Source organism: Pyxicephalus adspersus, chromosome 11, assembly GCF_032062135.1.
Source record: "Pyxicephalus adspersus chromosome 11, UCB_Pads_2.0, whole genome shotgun sequence".
Classification (NCBI taxonomy): Eukaryota; Metazoa; Chordata; class Amphibia; order Anura; family Pyxicephalidae; genus Pyxicephalus; species Pyxicephalus adspersus.
This window is the reverse complement of record NC_092868.1, coordinates 18,572,650-18,593,211: the sequence shown is the minus strand read 5'-3', so window position 1 is coordinate 18,593,211 and position 20,562 is coordinate 18,572,650. Positions and strand designations below refer to the sequence as shown.

The following is a 20,562-nucleotide window of genomic DNA, read 5'->3' as shown; positions in this document are numbered from 1 at the left end:
ACTAAGGGGAAGACAGGCAGGCTAAACATCCACTCACAGGACTGCAGCCAGCACAGGAGGATGGGCCGCGGCCCACCGGGACAATGCCCGGTCCTCCCAATGGCCAGTCCGGCCCTGTTGCCAGGTGAGCTGCAAAGCAGACACAGGCACACTCGGTTCCCGCCGCGCCGCATATCTTAATTGCAGACCTTCCCGCGTGCCAGCTGCAAAGCCTTCGCGTGCCACAGGTTCGCCATCGCTGGCTTAGAAGAACTAAATTGTGAATGTTTATTTTAAAAAACTGCATGGCTGCTTGTGTGTACTATGATGGAAGGCTGTGTGCATGTTTCTGGATAAAACTGCAGGGCTGTGTGTATGTTTGTGTGTATGGTGCAGGGATGTATAAATGTTTGTGTATAGTGCATATTGTGTATGTTTCTGAGTAAAATGTAGGGCTCTGTGTTGTGTGTGTGTGTGTGTGTGTGTGTATAGCAAGTTTGTGCGTGTTTTTCTGTATAGGACAAATTATGTCTAAGTTTAGTGCAGGGCCATAGCCTATTTGTGTGTATAATGCCTTGTTGTATGTATGTTTGCAATAGTGCAGGACTATGTGTAGGTTTGAATGTAAATCAAAGAATATGCTAGTTAGTATAACATATTTGAAATGTATATTTTAGTGAAAGCGGCACCCTATTCAAAGTGGCAAAAAGTCTGTCAAGAAACACGATAAAGTTTGCTGTTTATGAGCACTTTACATTATGAAGTGATGGGAAACATTACATGTGCCAAATGTATTCTTGAAGATGATGATGAAAAACAATGTGATGCAAAAATTAGAATGTTCAGTGGGTCTAACAAAAATGCACCTATAAGAGCACCAAATTTGAAAAGACACTTGCAGCATTTTCATCCTAAAGTGTTAGAAGTTGTAAATGAGAAAGATATCAATGAAAATGTTCCATCTACTTCTGGGATAAGTTAACACAACTAAGAAGATTCATTATATCTGACAAAGTTACCATAACAATGACACCAGAAAAACTCAAAAAACACATTATTGAAATGGTAGTAAAGAAATGTGTACCACTATCCTTCTTTTCACAGCCAGCCTTTTTAGGCCTAAATGGAGAAATGGCTAAAAAAACTTGGTTATTCTCTGGAAAGAGAAAGTATAAGGAAAGTTATATTTGAAGAGGCCAAATGTAAACAGGAAGAACTACGAAAAAGTCTGAAGGGACATTTTGCCTTCATAAAAATGGATGCATGCACACGTCACAGAGTCAATTATTTTGCTATTAATGTTGGATTTGTTGATGAAAATAATACATTTTCATCAAAAAAAAAAAATAAAAACAATAACCCTAACCTTGGGAGTAAAGGACAGTCAAGCACATCACACCAGTGACTATCTTCAGAAGTTAGGGGAAGATGCTGTAGAAGATTTTGAAATTAAAAAGGAACAGATTCTATGGGCCTGATTTATCAATAAAATGTGCGTATGCATGCGCCGGTCATCAAGCTCTATTACAGCGAGTCAGGGCCGAGTTCCAGTGATCTCACCTGCCGGTTTCCTGCAAAGACCTCGAATACGCCCGTTAGGGAGATAAATTTTCAGCTGCGCGGTTCAGGAGCAGATGGTAAACTCAATGTTGAGGTGATAGCAATTGATTAGCGCACACCTGCGCCCTGTTCTGTGCGCATCTCTAGTCCATTTTACAGGTCAGTTTGAATCTTTAATGCTTGATGTTTTTTTGTGTAAATGCTACTTTTTTATGTTAGATTCTACTCATTCACAAAAATGCTTAATTTATAGTTTCATTTGTTGCACTTGTTGTTTTGATACTTTTTCTTTTGGTTGCAACACTGCAAACTAATTTCCATCAAGCTGGATAGATACTAAGTAGCACTTTCAAATAGGTCATCACACAATGGTATGACTGTAAAAAAATGTGAACAAACATTTGTGACCTGATTAAAATTTCATTCTAGTTTGGCTTTAGAGAAATCGAATATTTTAGTAAAGGAATATAGGCAAACATGTTATAATACATGTATTAGGGAACATTTAGTAATTTTACTTCTGTGAGTGTGTGTGTGTGTGTGTCAAAATACATTTAAATGTATAGAAATACATAGGCATTTTCAATAGTACTATTTTAACTTGACTGGTTTGTGGGGGGAGGATTAATTAAGTAAGTTTGCTTGGATGGTATGCATTGATGTGACTTTTTGTAATCCCAGTTATTGTTAGTTTCATCTGTTGCTGCAATGTTTTTGTGCCTGGTTTGTAATGCCAGTTCTGTTGTTTAGCAATTCTTCAGCAATGTTTTGTCTTTTTTTTCCACAAGTATTGAGTACAAATGTCTGCATGGTTTCGTTTTCAAAGTGCTACTTTACCCCCTTGATGCATTTGTCCCATATTAGTATTTTAATGAATTATGTACATAGTACTTTTCTGACATTTGCACTGTTGATTTGCCGCCACACAACTTCTTTGTTCATTTGTGGTAGTATTTTAGGTTTGTTGTCATAGTGCTGTGCTGCCTGATCTTAGCACTTTTGTATACAAGCACACTTCCACTTGCTGTCCAAACAGGTTGTCAATTAGTTGTCCAGCTGAATTGCATACTCATTCTAACACACCTGATGGCAATGGAAGGAGGAGGTCAAGGTTGCCAAGCACAACCTCAAACCACATTGATTGCCAAGCTCTCAAGCAGGGTCAGGCACTCTTGGAAATGAACGGATGTTGTGTTGTTGTTTAACTTAACCTCCTGGGCGTTTCACTGATGTCTGCATTTCTGTACCAAAAGCAGTACACTGTTTTTCATGAATTATTTTTTTAATACTGTAGACCTGTAACTTACCGAACTATGTCCAAAAAAGGGTCTAGTAGATGTCTTGAATATAATAAAGTTTGAAACACACAATCATGTAAAAAAAAAAAACAAGTCCAACATCACATTCGGGGCAGTAGTACCGGATTTCCTTCCATGTTTTTTTCCCATCCTCCCCTCTCTTGGAGCAGCACACCACATTCTTGTGTGCTTTTGCTTTCTTGGGGTTGGTGGAATGTACTCTGGAAAATGACGAGCACTCAGGCGTAGCGGGTTCACCGTGTATGAAGCACGTCATTCAAGTTGATGTTAATTTACATCCTTTTCTGGTGTTAGGTGTTTCACACATACAGCTTCACAGATTTTCCATATGAATTCGGGGTGGGGTACAGGCCTGTTATTTTGTTTTTTGAATAAATGTACGCATTCCACAGTCACTGTTCCACTAGATGGTGAAAGATTTTTTATAGTACTTTTTCTGTAGCTTTCTGACAGCTGGATAAAAAGTCATGACCTGGTCGACTCTGTCAACACCCCCCATTGTGCGGTTGTAGTCAATGACTACCTGGGGCTTCTGAATGTCTTTCCCACTTCTTGTTCTGATTTGAACAGTGGCGGTGTTGTGAACAGGGTTTATCATGCAGACATCCTTCTTATCATGCCCTCAGAGAGCCAGCATCTTGCCATTCTGCTAGGCAACTTTATCCCCAGGCTTGAGCTTTTGTGTGGTGAAATTGGCTGGCAATTCACGTAGGTTAGCCCTAACAATTCCGTAGGCATCCGTTTTGTTTTGTATCAGGAACTCGTAATGCTCGGGGGACGTATAAAAATTGTCTGTAGTAAGACAATAGCCTTGGTTCAGCAAAGGCTCAATAGGAGACAGCACAGAAGATCCACTCCAAAGGAACTAAATCTGTGGTCAAATTTTGTGCCTTTACCTGTATATATGACAGAGTTCCAGATATATTCTTGCTGTCCGAGAACAGTTCCAACACATCATGGGTCAATAGATGCCTTCTGGAGCTTGAAGCCATAGCAGGGGTCAGGCAGGCGGTGATGTCCTGGCAGAAGTCAGGGCAGGCTGCAGGCAGAGATGTCAGAGTTCAGGCGGAGGTCAAGTCAGGCGGCAGGCAGAAAAGGGTCAAAATTAGGCAAAGATCAGTAAAGGTAAGAGCAGACACAGTGTTACAGACTATCCAATCCAGGGATTAACTGGTAATTTTTAAAATTGTGATTGTGTATTTATTTGTGTTTATTTTGTATTGGATTGGTTACAGGAGTTTGTATTCAATCCAATACAAAATATGAATTTGAATTTCCCGCCGACGGGCACACACACAGTCAACGTCATCAGAAATCGCTGAGGGGCACGCACATACGAACACCGAGGGAAGAAGGAGGCAGGGATCCGACAGAGAAGACAGACACTCAACGCTGGAGACGGGGATCGACGCTGGAGAACTCGGATCGGACGACAGCACATTGAAGGATGCTAGTAGCACCTGGTAAAAAGACGCCTGTTTTTATTTAGCCAGCCCGGGGTAAACGCTTTCAGCAAGTTTTTTTTACCCCTACCTAGGCTCGGGAGTAACTGCCCAGGTGGTTAATGCTCATTAAATACTGGAGTGTATGCATTATTTAGGTGTTTACACAAAACAAATAGTACTAGTATATCAAACTTCCAGGGCCAAATCCACTTTGTGCCAACACATTTTCTTGCTTTTCCATTCCTTCAGGATGTTTCTGCAGGTTTGAATGGCATTTTAGACCTTTGCCCACTATATGTATTGACTTACTCACCTCAGCTTGATAGTGGAAGCAATACCTTTAACCAGAAGCAATATCATCCATGAATGTTGCTTGTAGCCAAGCCCATGACATCAGAAATCATAGGAACAAATAGGCAATCTTTTCAATTTGAAGCATGTGAAGCAATATGGTCCAAAAAGCCCTCTTTACCCATTTATTCCTATAATTTCTCTTTTCTATGTATATGTACACACATCTAAATGCATGCATACATACATGTTTTGCTTCATGTGCACTCATGTCTATACATACACGTATGAGTGCACATGAAGCAAAACAAGCAATATACACAAAAAAAATAAAAACTTACCCGAATGAGGACTGTGCAAAAGTGCAGCGCATTTTTCAACTGATGGGCTACATACTCCTGAAGTTTGGCGCACAACTATGCGCATCAAGCAGCTGAGTTTTAACAAGACAATTGTGCTGTTTTTAGCCTTTCAAACATTTCAGAGAAAGAAACAGCTTAAAAACAATCACAATTGACTTTTTAAACTGTAGTCCTGTTTTAACTAAAGTCCTGGGGGATTGGAAAGGAGATCACATAACCACAAACCCCCCAAAAACAACCAACAACATTTTACAAACAACTTTATTCAAAAGAAGCATTTGCTAAAAAGGTCACATTAAAATATATATATAAAAAAAAAAAAACACACGCACATCACTAAATTTACATGACAAAAAAATTAAAAAGAGCAAACAAAACACAGTTCAAAAATGTCCTAATAAATATTGCATTCAAAAAATACTTACCAAACCAATATGCAATTTTGACCCATCAAGGGTGGAAAACTGGATTAGAAAATATGTATGCTGGACAAGCGTTTCAAAGTAGTAATAAAGGCAGAATTTTGCAATCAAACAATATGGCCACAAACACAATAACATAACATTAACTTCAAAATTGCAAAATGGACATTGAAACATTCAAAGTTAAAAAAAAACAGCTATCGTGCTAAAGAGTAAGCAAAGTATCAAATGCAGGAACATAGATTAATTAGGATAACACACAAAACAACAGCCCCTCCAAGAAAAAAAAGACATAAGGAAAAAGGAAGTTAGACAATACCCTTATATATGCTCAAATTTAAGCGCACAGGTGATAGAAATTTGCTTGCAATTAGCACTTGCGCAGTCTGTCTAAATTGGCTGTTTTTTTTTTTTTTTTTTGCAATTGGACAATCCATGTTAATTTATTGATGCGATCCTTTAGATTTGTACACCAGTAAACAGATATTGAAAATAAAGTTGAAAAGGATTTAATATTAAAAGTATTATATATATATATATATATATATATATATCGATTCATATAAAATTTTATACTACAATAATTTTGTAGAAATGCCTGAATAAAGCCTGTGGAAAGTCGCAATATTTACCTCCAGGTGACTCCTCCAATCAGGCATCGAAAGCGATTAGATAGGCGCCTATGTAGAGGAGCTGAACTCGGTTAACTGTTGCCTAACAGAAAATAAGTCATTATTTGTTCTTATTTCTCAGCTAATATAAATGTTTGAAACATTTGAACAACCCAAACATTTTTTTTTTTAGGTCTAAGTGAAAGATGTGTGCCATTAGAATAATTTAATTGTAAGCTCACCAGTGTCAAACTGCCGGGAATGTGCGTCTCCAGCAGCGAGACCATTTCAGTTAATAACTTCCGCGCGAATATGCCAGCTCCTAAAATTTAGTTGATAAATCGATCGAAGGGCCTCCGATTTTGCTTGGTGAATCAGCCTGTATTGTGACAGGCTCCCCGTATTGTGACAGATAATGCTTCTAATATGTTGAGCACAACTGAGAAAATGAATAAAGTAGATGAAGAAAATGACAGACCGATATTAAAGGAAGACAGTTCTGCAAGTATTGGAGAGTGAATTCAAGTGAAAGCGAAGAGAATCGTGACATTTTGGATAATATTGTTGAAGAAGCATCTAAGCGTACTATTATTCAAGATAAGTGTTGTGCTGTTCATACTGTTCAACTTGCAATAAGAGATAGATTGAAAGATTGTCATGCAGCTACTCTAATCTGAAAATTGAGGCAAGTAGCTTGCAGCCAGGGCTCCTAAAACAGATACCATTTTGAAAAGACGTGCAGGAAAAGAAGCCATTTTGGTTTTGTTTGAACTAAAAGACTTTCTTGAAGAACTGGATAATGAAAATGTTTTATTAACTGAAAGCCAGTGGACACAAGTAGAAGCACTGGAAAATCTACTTTGTAACCCCTTTACTGTTACCAAGAGTTTGCAATCTGAAAATTTACCACCTGGTAAATTCTTCTTGAAATGGAAGAGCTGGATGTATTGCTGGAACAAAAGTGGAGGGTTAATAGCTGATGGCGTTGTATCTTCAATTAAGAAAAGAGGGAATCTCTTACTGGATTTTCGAATCTTGGTAGCTGCTATTTCATTACTGTGGACATTCCCCAAGCTCTACAGATGGACCTTCTTCCCTGATGTTTCATGGAACGAGTCCATCTTCTTGGACCAGACCAGCTCACCCCAAACTCCAGACCTCGCGCAGTTGTTGAGATTTTTCCACCAGGGGGACAGCTTTCCGCTGCTTGGGATCCCTCATGGTCCAGGGTTATAAGATCCTGATATTCCAGGACTACTTCGCAGCTTTAACACAACAATGCTGTGCCTTGTCTCGAGTCTGCAAATTTCGTATTAAACGTAACATTAGTTTTGCACTTCTTTTGCACTTCTTACACACCCAGCAAAGTTCCGCGTGTCCATTATTGGGGCGCCTATGTTTTTTGAGAATCCTGCTTTGGCCCTACCTTCAGGAAATATTCGCATCTGACCTCGCTACCTGAAAACCATGTTCTCCAGCTCAACCTGGACCACATCCTAATGTTAGGACTACAAATATGTCCGCCACCTTTCTCTATTATTAGTAACTATGCAACTATTTTATCACTTTTGTTTTACATCCCTAGCCTTACCACGTACAAATTACTGTATTGTACTTTCAGCTCTTTACCCTTTTAACAATATACTTAATCTAGCAAATTTTCTGGCCAGGAATTGCCTCACTCAATTGTTTGACATTGTGTTTTCTTCTGAAAAAAAGTTTATTGGTTTTACAATTATAAATTACAAACATTGGTAAAATAACAACAAGAAGGGAAAGGGAGCATAGTATAAGGGGGTCGTCAAAAATAATTAATTTCTTAACTGTTTAAACTAGCCTAGGTTTCCATATTCAAATAAAACTTCAGAACTATTTACTTAATTCATAGTTATCTATACAAAAGGTTTAATCAAGAGTTATTATACCATAACCTTTCCTCAAATCTTTCAGGTCTTCTTACTCTATATCAGAATTATCTCAAGTAATGTGGGGTGGGGTATTAAACATAAAGGAAACAAAAAAAAAAACATTTGAGGGAACCACGAGAGAGAAAACAAAATGGGGGGGTTATTTGGGGAAACCAACTGGGTGAGGAAGAGGAAGGAGGGGGTTCCACTCCTAGAGATTACATATTGCCAAACTCAATCCACGGGTCCCATGTCTTATGAAACTTATTCAGGTTGTTCTTAAGGGTACATGTCAGTTTATGTTTGACATTGTGTTTTGCAGTTTTCTACACCGCCCATACCCTTCATGATTAGTAACTATAAAAATTTTACGTTTTTACTGTTTTGCATTTCTTTCTCAGATTTTGTGCAAATTGTTATGGTATTAGATCTTTAACCTCCCTAGCGGTAAAGAGTATGACTCGGGGGTAGAAAAAAGTTGCTAAAAGCGGTAACCCCGAGTCACACACGGGGTAGGTAAACCTATGGAAGGTAATAGTAAATACAGTCTTCCCTGATCCGCCGGCGTCCAGCGTTGTCCATCGCCGCGATCCCTGTGTTCTTTCTTCTTCCTCCAGCCAGCTTCTGGCCCCGATGAGTCACCGGGGAGTTGCCGGTGATGTTGGTGCATGTGTACGTTGCCGGCAGGCAGGGTGGGAAATCCATTTGTATTGCATTAAATGCAAAATATCTGTATTGAATGCAATACATTCGATTTTAATGTATAAAATCAGTACATTATTTTCAAGAACATTTATTTTACAGTAAATATAATAGTATGAGTATAATATGTATTTTTTTATTTAAATATATAGATTTTTTAATTTATTCAATTTATTATTTTTACATGATTTTGTGTTTCAAACTTTATTATACTCATACTATTATATTATACTGTAAAATTTTCACGGAAAACAATGTACCGCTTTTAGACATAAGACCGGAAAGAAATGAACCGCTAGAGAGGTTAATCCTATTTTCTATCCCCTTTTAACTAAGATTTTGTCTCATCCAATTGTTTGCAAATTTTACTTAGTAAATTCCCCCCCCTATCTACCCAATGTGAGAGCCTCAGCAGCCTGGGACAGCCGAGACAGGTTTTGTTTGACACCCGCTCACCTCTCCACCTGTTACTGATTACATATAGATGATGCTGACCACTCCACCTACTGACAACAATCCACCAATTGTCACCTGCTGTTCTCAAAATAGTGTAGGAAGCCTTAACCACACCATTAAAAGTCACTGCACATCTGCCCACATATCGCCCTGATCTGGTGTTTCTTCAGGAAACTCACGTGAAGTTAGGAGACACATTGCACATGCCTGGATCCTGGGTGGGGGAGGTGATCACCTTGTCTTACGCTAAAAAATAGCGTGAAGTAGCAATTTTGGTTCTTAAATCTTTACCATTTCAAATCTTCAATACCTATATAGACCCCAACTCTTCATGTATTTTATTGAAGGTGAGCATCCAGGGCACTCTATATTCATTCCTAATTATATAAATATTTATGCTCCCACCAGGCCCAACGCCAATTTCTTTAATCAAATCATGAAACTTCTCCTAGAGGGAGATTATCCTAATCTCATCATAGCAGGGGATTTTAACAGCACCCTGGAGAAAAACCTTGATAACTCTACTTTCAAGAGCACAGGTGGCCTGTCCCCAATTTATCGTCTCTCTAAACCAGGGGTCGTCAAACTCCGGCCTTTAGGCCAGATACGACCTAGCCAGTGGCTTGTTCCGGCTTACCGCCCCCTGACCTATCTGGCCTATTGCCAACTGGCTCTGGAGCCGTGGGTTGCTGGCAGGTCGGCGAGGGGGCGTTAGGACCTACTGGAGCTGCAATGCTGCCCCCTTGCAGTTGCTCCCCTATTTACCGTGTCTGGCATTGTTACTGCCACGGTAAATAGGGAAAGCTCCCTGAAGGTAAATCCCTCTCCTCCGTATGCATTGCATTTAACTTCAGGGGCATTCCCTGGTTGTGGGGGGAGCCATTAGGACCCGTCCAGCCACTAGTGCTGCCACCCACCCCATAAATGGCCTAGGGGCCATAAAACTTTGCCGACCCCTGCTCTAAACAAATTCCACTGCTAGATTCCTGGCAAGTAAGGAACCCCACAGCCAGGGAATACTCCTGCTGGTTGAAAGCATACAAAACTCTCTCCTATATTTCCTCACACATGACTCCCTGCTTCCCAACATGCATTCCACCACCTACCACCCCATCTTCCTCTCGGATCACGTTCAATCTCACTATATCTCCGACTACCTAACGCATTACACAACTCATCACACTGGTATTATCCCTCATATCTTTATTGTTCCTCCTCCTTAAATGCTAATTTAATTTTGTCCTGGAACAATTTCTTGGACAACAACATTCAGCACTGGGACACCCCAATGTTATTATGGGAGGCAAAGCCGTATTACAGGAACATATCACTACATACCTAAAAGGCATTAAAAGAGAGAAAGCTAAACTACATACATGTAATGTAGCGACGGCATATCACACATACCAACATGCCCTTACTGAGGAATCCAGATGTTTCTGGCTCCAAGCAGCCATGATTCTACATAACGATCTTTATTCTCTAGTCCCACACAGAGCTAAGTTAGCCACACCCAACGATACACACACACACACACTGCGTGACCCCACTCAGGCATGTAGACATCAAACCCAGCTGAAATTCTACGCCTCTTTGAAAAACATTTTTCATCTGTTTATTTGGCCTAACCCCCAAATAGTCAAAAGCTACATTCTCTGCTGCAGCAGGCTAATTTACCTGCTAATCCACCTCCACCTAATTTACCAGGAAATCCTCAATGCTCCAATTGAACTTTCAGAAATTTGAATCAGTTATCCGCAAGCTACCGTTTGGAAAGACCCCAGGTCCTGATGGTTTACCGGTAGAAATGTACAAACACATTGAACCATACATACCCATCACCTCTTTTAAAAGAAATCTTCGATTGCATCTATCTTAATAAGTTCCCTTTCCCCCCCTTTATTGCGGCCCACAAGTCCCTTATTCCCAAACCACATAAAAACCTTGTGTCACCTTCTTCTTACAGGCCCATTTCTTTACTGAATACCACCTATAAATTCATGGCAAGAATCATGGCCAACTGCCTCCATCCCATTCTCCCCTCCCTCATCACAGAGCAGCAATTGGGTTTTGCTCGTAACCGTCACGTTGTCACGCACTGGGTAATGGGACCACAAGGGGGCACTACGGCTTGCACGGAGGTGGTGCGAGCCCTGCGAAGGGCCAAGAGTCCAAGCGGTAAACAGGTCTTCTACAGAGCTTCTGATGGTAAGGATGTTGCACCGCTGGGTATTGCCAGGTCGCAGTCCTTGGGCACACCAATGTGGGCAAAACATGTCACCAAATCACAAAGCAGAAGAATAGTCGAGGAAGGCCAGGGTTGAGCAGGTCACACACCAGGGGTCAGTTGCCAGGGATCCAGGAGACAGACACAAGTGACACAGGGGCCACTGCGGGCACAGGAAACACAGGAGACACTGGAAGCGGCCACTGCGGGCACAGGGAACACAGGAGACACTGGAAGCAACAGGAGGCAAAGGTGACTCAGGGGTATCCGCAGATTGACAGGAACACTGGGACAGCACAGGGAAGTTGGCTGGGAACCAACAGACTTGACAACTAGGGGTTAACGCAGGAACTGGACAGAAGAAACACTGAATTAAGCTTGACACAATGGAGACACGTTGCACGAACACTAAGTGCAGTGTGTGAGCTAGCTAAATAGCCAGGGATGATAAGGAGGCTATTTTCTGATTGGCCAGCGGATTTAGCGATAACTGATAATACTTGGGTTCAGAAGCACGCCCAGAGTCAGAACTGCCCACATGCGCAGGGGAGAGATGCCTGTGCTTTAGCAAAGAACAGGTAAGTGTGGCACACATATCCAAAGGGATAAAAACCGCAATAGCAGCCACCACACACCCCTATAATAAAAATCATATTTTGTTATGTCTGGACGCTGAAAAAGCTTTCAACAAAGTAAAATGGTCCTACTTATAAGCTCTATTAGCAAACTGAGAATTTGGACCCAACATATTTTAAATTATGCTCGTTTCTATACACGATTCCTACCCACCTTGCTTTTTGTCAATATTCAGCTGTCCCGATCTCTACAGATGTAGGGATGCACTTGTTAAGGGTGTCCTCTGTCACCACTTCTTTTTAATATCGCCCTAGATCCTCCTTTGCGTCTCCTAATTTACAACCGCATTTTACGGGTATTACTTTTGGAAACACGGAAATTAAACTTAAGCTGCGTACACACGTCAGATTTTTATCGCCCGATAATCGGCATCGGCCAGATATCAGGCGAAAATCTGGCGTGTGTACAGTCGGCATCGTCCATCGTCCGAACGACCCTTCTGGCGGATCCACGGATGATGAACGACGACCGATCCTAATAAAAAGAAGGGGAAGAGCGCGCAGCAGGGTGCCGCTCTGTCACTCTCCCCCTCCCCTTTCCATAGAGCAGAACCGTGCTGTATGTACAGCACAATCAAAACATAGACTTTGCTCTTCGTGCCACATATGCCTATTTTTTATGCTACAATTTTAGCAAGCTCAATAGGTTGTTTTAAGAAAAAACAGGATGCATTTGTAGATGTATAGAATTTATCTGGCTATTACATTTTAGAAGGAATGAGAGACTGTTCATCCAGGGAATTATCTGATTGTTTTAAGGAAATGGGAAGGTTTGAGCAATTCAAATCATTTTTAGGAGGGTTTATTTCTGCCTTTCTTTGGATTAAATGTATGTATAACTGTGTGTATAGTTTTTGAAATTTTTTTTTTACTTAACTTTACTTATGTAAAAAGTGAATCGGTTTTATTAAATAGAATAAATGTTCTGTGTTTTATCTGCAGGTTCACTTGTTAAGCAGTGGGGTGGAGCGGCTGTGGGATTGCTGCTTATTCTGGTGACTTGTCACATCCACACTCTTCATTCTGTGATTACCATCCTTGGCACATGGCTTATAGTAAAAATTTCACCCAGGTAAAATGTGAATTTGCTTTCAAGAAATAAACAATATAGAGGTAAAGTTTGGTGGTTTTCAGATTGAATAAGGTGTCCAAAGGCATTAAATGTGACCTTGTTTGCTTGATTTTGGCTTCAAAACGTGTTTATCAAGAAACAAATAAACTACCATCTGGTGTCAGGTTACATAAATAGAACTTTCCTTTCACAGTAGCCTACATGCGGAGAAATAGGATGCAGTTATTACAGGTATTAAATACCACATCCTAAACGAGTATCAAAAATAGGCACTGAGCTGGCCGCCTCTGATAGAGTATCTCTTTACCTAAATACATTATATTGGTTTTCATGGCATATTTAGTAAACTTTTTAGGCAAGTATATGAATAAATTTGTTTCAAAATATACAGAACTGTTTCTTCTACTATTTCTCCATTTGTATTTTCTTTGAATGCTTTTAGATCCTGCCACTTCCTGGCTCTTGGCTGGACCTTTACTTACCTGCTGTTTTTCCGCACAGTGATCTATTTTAATCTTCCAGCCCCCACTTCATTCACAAATGCTGTGCAGTTGCTGTTAACATTAAAGGTAAGTACATATTATTTACCCTAAATTGTTTGTCTACATAAACATATTGCACTTAACATATTGCACTTATACATAACTTATTTTGAGTCCTACACAATGGCAATTATGAACACAAGAACAGACCACAGATATTTTTGAGCTAGGGGAAGCTATGAAGGTTCCTGCAAGGTTTGAATTTAGTTTTAAATTGCACTATATTTTATTTATCGAAATGCAAAAATATTACAATATTTCTGCTCCATATATATTTCTCTAACTCAACCCTCAAACATTAGCAAAAAGTACATCATGAAGTCTAAAATAGGTAAAGGATTTGACTTAATTATTGAGAGCAGTTCCATGCTCCCATTTTCAATAATGGTGGACAACTTGGCATGGTTTTTGTTTTAACTATTTCTTGATTACACCTTCCCTTTCCTGGCCCAAACAGATGCACTATCTTTCAGGGAGAAATGAAAGATGGATTAAGTCTCAAACCCAAGTTATGGTAAAGTCATTGGCCACATGTGAACACATATTTTGTTTGATACAATTATAATCCTTGGCACTTGTATTCTGGTAACTACTTGACAGTCCAGTTTTGAGTAGTTTCTGTCCAATATTAAGCTAATTTTTTTTCATGTGAGCATGTACTGTACATAAAGGAAGGAGAGGAGAAAGAAAGGGAAAGTGAGGGGAAATGGTAATTTAGTAATAGTAGTAATGATGTAATAGTTTAAAGTTTGGTATCACTGCTGTTTAAATTTGGATAGTAAAGTCCTAATTTAACTTTAGGAGATTCGAAGGGGTAAGGTCAAAACTGCCACTGGATCCCAAAATTGTGGCTTCCCAGTGAAAAATGTCATCTCTAACTGGACCTGCAGAACATTTTTGCTTGGAGGATCATGAGCAGAATTAGAAAATGATGGAGGCTTGGTATTATCCAGTGTAGCTACGCGCTAAGTTGTTTTAGGGTGATGATTTCCACCAACTTTTACGGCAGTGAAACACCAGTAGCTTGGTCAGAAGGGTGTTCAGTTGGCATGCCAGAGAATGACTGGAAGTGTACTTCTTCTATTACTGCAAAATATACATCATCAACCAATGAACCAAAGCCCCATGGCTTCAGGCTCACAGGACTCTGCAAGAGTCAGCAGTATCTGCAGTTTCAAAGGCCAGAGACCTGCAAATTTTTATAAGAAGCCTTCTTTCCAAAATCCTATTTTTTTAAGATGGATGTTGCCACAAGGTGTCTTTGCCTTTATTGCCACTACTGTCCTTATCATTTTCACCTACGTCCAATATCTTGTCTAATACAACATCCTCATCTTTGTCAGACCCTGACTGTTTGCTTGCTTTTTTCAATACGTGCATGAAAACATGCATAATGGGACCTCTTGCTATCTTCTACCATAAGTGGGGTGCTTGGTAGTGGTGCTGGTGCTTTCTTCTTGTTACCTAAAGTTCGGTAAATTGTGGTTTCAGAGCTAAGAGGCTTTGTTTCAGTGCAGGCTCCTTTAGTGGCTGGTTTCTTGTGAGGCCTAGTTCAGTTGCCAGATCAGATATTGACATTTTAAAAGTTTGCACAATTTGTGTGAGTCAACACTTTTACAGAGACAATAGCCCTGATTTATTAAAGCTCTCTAAGGCTTCTTCAAAGTAATTTGCTGTTTGCTAGCAAATGTTTTGAATCCTGTATCAGATCCATTCCAGGTTTGCTGGATCAACCAGCTTCACTGATGAAAGTGTATCTTCTCCAACCTTGAAGAGCTTTAATAAATCATCAATTAGCAACAATGGCAAAAAATCATCTGTGTATAACTGGAAATAATTGCAGTGATTTCACTTGGTTAGCAGTCATAGTTTTTCCAAGCAGTTTCTCATGAAAGCAAGTTTGCAAAAAGACTTTTCCTTTGAATAATTAGCAGCAAGCCTCTCTGCCTTTTTCCCTATCCTATCTGTCCCTAGATAAGCTCCAGGTTCTGTCCCTGACTATCAGTAGCAGAAAATGTCATCTTGGCTAGCTGTTCCAATTTGAAGATGTAATAGCTGCCAGTTGGAATCAACTCAGATTTGACCACCACTAGTGACAAGCAATTAATTTGATTTGGGGCATTGCAGGCAGCAAAATGTATGTCTTATATTGTAACACGGATATACCATTTAAAACATGATATAACTGATATAACTTCTAAACAGGAGCAGTGGTGCTTGGTTCTAATGTTTGTAATCTAATCTACTTGTATGTAGTGGGAAATGAATTGATAAATAGGTTTTGGATCTCCTTAGTCTAAAAATGTTAAAAAGTTAACATTAATTTTTAAAGCCTCATCACATCCAACTTCTTTATAGTATGGCATATGTGAATGCAAACCTAGTGCCTTCTGAAGTGTACTTCCTAGAAGATATGCTTCTTAAATCCAAAAAATATCGACATATATTGGTATGTTTTAAGTGATATTGTAAAACTTGTAATTCCAATCTAGAAATTTGAAAAAGTACAAAGTAGTAACATCGCATGTCAACCAATTGAAATTCGTTTACCAAAAATACTTTTTCAATTTTTTAATTATATGTATGGTATCATGTAACTATCAAAAGTTGTAAGTGCATAATCACTTTTAAGGTTCTTTAAGTAATATCGTAGGACTCTCTTTTAGGGAATTTGCCAGTTCTCTTCCCTTTTTAGTAATATTTCTTTCTAAACTCTGGTCAGATTTCACTTCAACTAGAATAACTAAATCATGCTCAACAATCTTAGTGTTTTTTTATAAATCCCAACCTTCCTCTTTTTATCTTGTGGGTAAAAAAAATAAATTTAACCTCCAAATAATGTGGTTCACATTTGTGTGCTGTCCTAACTTTGACACCCCTTTACTTGCACATACACTTATGACAAAATGACAAAACATATAAAACATTCTATGCACTATATTATATTTCAACCACTACTCATGGAAATTGCCGAGGTTTGATTAATGTTTAGTCTATAAAAAGATTTTGACCTGTCACCTTTACACCTATGCATATTTGTACCTAGATGGAGAATTCTAACTGCTCCCATGTTCTAGCTTATATCAAGAGTTCTGTACTATGTAACATAACTTTAAGATAATAACCTTAATTGTACTTTAGCTGTAAAAGAGAGGTATGATTACATGTAACTAGACTCTGCAGGAAGCAGAACCAGATCAAAGTCCATCAATTAGTAAAGGTAACTGGAGATTACAGTGATCAGGCACTACTTATATCTGTGCAAGAATGTGTCAATGACTCTATGCCAGCACATCTGTCATTATCTGATCTGACAAAGAAAAAGGTATCTTCTCTTCTTTTCTTTTCTTTCGCATTCTTTTTCCTATGTCACCTGATCTCAGACTGTGCAGGCGCAGGATCGAGTAACGTAGATTGGGAAAAAACTTGCAGATCTCACTGCACACGTATGAGATTGGCAATTTTTTTTCCCTATTAATGAAAGCAGCCAAGAGCCTCCCGGGATGCGTGACGTAGGCATCCCAGAAGGCTCTGCGCTCCTATTCATTCTTGTTTGCCTAAGCAATCGAGAATGAAGGGGGTGGTGCTGTGCTCTTTTTTCTTTTTGTAAAAAGGGTGTTGCACTTAAAAAAAACACAAACCAAATTTTAATAATTAATAATAAAAATAAAAGGGTTATCCACCCTCTACAATGTCTTTTTGTGCTTTTTTTTTATAAGAAGAGTTGAAACTCAAAACTTAATTTAATCCTGGAAACTTGGTTGCATGTAAATTGAAAGTTCACCTAGATTCTTTTCTTAGTAAAATTCCACAGGTGTTCATGCCCGGTACACGCAAAGGAAGCTGGGATTACTGGTTTTCACTGGCAAGCAATGCATGCACAGCAAACATTAACAGCTAAGAGGCAGGGTAACAACTGGTATTGCAGAAGAGACTTCACCTGACCATTTCTGCAATTACCACCTACCTGATGGGGGATTTTTGGATCTTTAAAAATCTGTAATGTTCAAGTTTGTTTTTGTGTTTTACAGAGCATTCCGCTGCTGTATTTAACCCTACATATTACAGCTTAAATAATACATATTACACGTATACATATTACAGTTTGTCACGCTTGGGGAGACGGGTCCACTAGGGGCCGCTACTGCTTGCACAGAAGTGGTGTGAGTCCTGAGAAGGACTAAGCAGTAACCAGGTCTTCTCCAGAGCCTCTAGTGGTGAGGATGTTGAGCTGCTCGTTACTGCCAGCTTGCGGGTCTTGGGCACACCAGGGTGGGATGATACACGGTACCAAATCACAAAGCAGGAGAATTGTCAAGGAAGGCCAGGGTCGAGGCAGGCAGCAAGCAAGAGAGGTCAGGTCATAAGCCAGGGGTCAAATACCAGGGATTCAGGAAATAGACACCGGTTACACAGGGGCCACTGCAGACACAGGGAACACAGGAGACACTGGAAGCAACAGGAGGCACAGGTGACACAGGAATAACCACAGACAGGGAGGAACACTGGAACAGCACATGGGAATTGGCTGGGAAACAACAGGCAGCTGGACAGAGGAAACACTGAATTAACCAACAGCTAGGGGGCTAGGGGGCTCCGCACTAGTGGAGACACATTGTACGAACACTGAGTTCTGTGTCTGAGCTAACTAAATAGCCAGGGATGATTAAGAGACTATTTCCTGATTGGCCAGCGGGATGGGGGAAACTGATAAAGCTTGAGGGCACGCCCAGAGTCAGAACTGCCCGCATGCGCAGGAGTGAGGTGTGCTTTAATGAGGAAGAGGTATGACACAACTTACTGATATTTTCATATGTTTTCAGGGTCTCCAAGTTTGAGTGTGAGTAGTCCACATTTCATTTTGCAGCATAAGCATGATTTTTGTTTTCTTTAAATCGGCATACCCCTAGCCTTATGTCTTTGGCAATGCATGTTTTTTGAGTAGTTACATACTTTACATTAGTAGGGATAGGTTTTTTTTTCATTGATGTACTCATACTATCTTTTTGTCATGCTACATACATCGCATTCCCTTAACTAAGCTTTTTCTTATCTAGTGAGTCCCAGGCACATTTTTAATAAATGTCCAGAGCCGGTTACATGTACACCTTTCTGGTCACCTATCACATGAGAGTTTAGGCAGAGCTTTCGTTAGTTATTCCACAGGGGTTTGGAGCATTTAGGTAAAAATCTGGTGAAGGTGTAGCAGTGCAGTGGCTGCCAAGGAGGCACAAATCAGTTTGTCAAATATTGTGTGCTGAAAAGGCTCAAGAAAGCTTTAATTTTGGTAATCACTAGGTCTTGTCTCTTGGAGCAGAAATGCCCCAAGCTAAGGCCAATGTTTTGAGAAGTAAGACAACATAAGCCACTATAGCCTGATTAATTGGGAGGTACTGTGGCTAGAGTTCAAAGCAGATGTGGCACTCCTTATTAAAGCCATGGCATCTATTGGGATCCCTAGGCACATTACATGGAGATGGAAAATTACCTTGGAGTGCCTGGAATCCACATGTTACTAATACCTTTGAATGGGACTCTATTCAACAATCACCTTCAACTGCTGATAAAGGATTCTTCTTTCTTCAGTAGAAAGGTGGTACTAACCATGTAATGATTATCGTGGGCTCAATGCCATAAGGGAAAATAATAGATTTCCACTACATCTTAATTTTTTGGAATACCCCTGTGGCACACAAGTATTTTAAACAGAAAAGAGTATTTGCAACCTTTTTTTTGGTGGGGGTTATTTAGGTACTCTGAATAATTATACAATTATATATATATTTTTTGCATCAAAATTTTTGTTTATATTGTGGGCTTGTAATTCTTAGGACAATAATTACTCCCGGGTATGATAATTATATTTATTTATTATATTATAATCATAAATTATAATACATAATTATAAATAATAATTTAAAAAATAATGAAATGTTAGACAACAATGTAATCTAAAAATAAACTATAAAATTAAAAATGTACTTTTATTTTTGTTTCATGTTGTGTGGTGTTTTTGTACTGTAAAAACCATTTAAAAGCAGATTACATTGTAATCTGCTTTTAAATTTCCCTCCCTGACACACCCCCATACATCACCACTCACATCACCCGGAAGATGATCCTCCGGAGTGATGTGAGGGGGGGGTTTCCCTGCCCTGCTCACAGAGACAGAGACGCTGCTGCTGCTGCTCGCATCTCCAGAGAGATGCAAAGCACAATGAAGGATTTCTGCATTGTGCTTCACATCTCACTGCAGATGCCAGCAGCAATAGCAAATTTGTTATTGCTGCTGGAGGAGCTGCGGGGACCGGGTAAGTATTTTCTTTCAGTTGTAATCGGATTGTCATACAATGTATGACAATCGGATTTCAATATAACGTTTGTTTACATTTTTAACCACCTGGTGAGAAAAGTTCGGGTTTAACACTTTTTGCAAGTGTTTTTACCCCGAACTATGTCGGGTATAACGGCCAGGTGGTTAAAATTCATCAATGATATATCATTTTTTTTTTTTTTTTTTTTTTTTTAAACAAACATATTTTTTAAATATACAGACTTTCTATGTGACCATTCTCTTTCATAAAAACACGGTTTTGCTCTTGTGTTTTTGGCCTAATACAGCTTCATCAAAAGAAAAATCATAGCTGCTCCTGTATATGAATACAAATAAATACAATTTTACTTCAATTTATCACATAAATTCATTTTTATGAAAAAGAGAAAAATACACTTAGTTCTTTAGATATGCCAATCCTACCAATGACCATTTCCTAAAAAGGAACAATTGCTGCCAATTTCATAATGTTTTATTTAGACCTTATAACCACCTTTTATTTGAAGGTAGAAACTCTTAAGAATTGTATTTAAGGGGCAATATTAAAGCAGTGGATACCTCTCATGTTTACGGGGGAATGATATATCTTTCTTCATTCTTATGCATTCCTATCCAACAACAAATTGTTCCACCTAGAAAAAAAGTGTGTGTATATCTATGTATGTTTGTGTGTGTATGTGTATATGTGTATATATATA

The 20,562-nt window shown here is 39.3% G+C and overlaps 1 protein-coding gene across 2 annotated transcripts in view; it reads left to right on the top strand.

Moving 5' to 3' along the window:
* MBOAT7 (membrane bound acylglycerophosphatidylinositol O-acyltransferase MBOAT7) overlaps positions 1–20,562 on the top strand; it is a 64,975-nt gene that overhangs the window by 9,546 nt on the left and 34,867 nt on the right. For both annotated transcript variants that reach the window (XM_072425370.1, XM_072425369.1), the window contains exons 3-4: positions 12,859–12,988; positions 13,431–13,557. In XM_072425370.1, the coding sequence (XP_072281471.1) occupies positions 12,859–12,988; positions 13,431–13,557 (257 nt within the window). The remainder of the gene's footprint in view (positions 1–12,858; positions 12,989–13,430; positions 13,558–20,562) is intronic.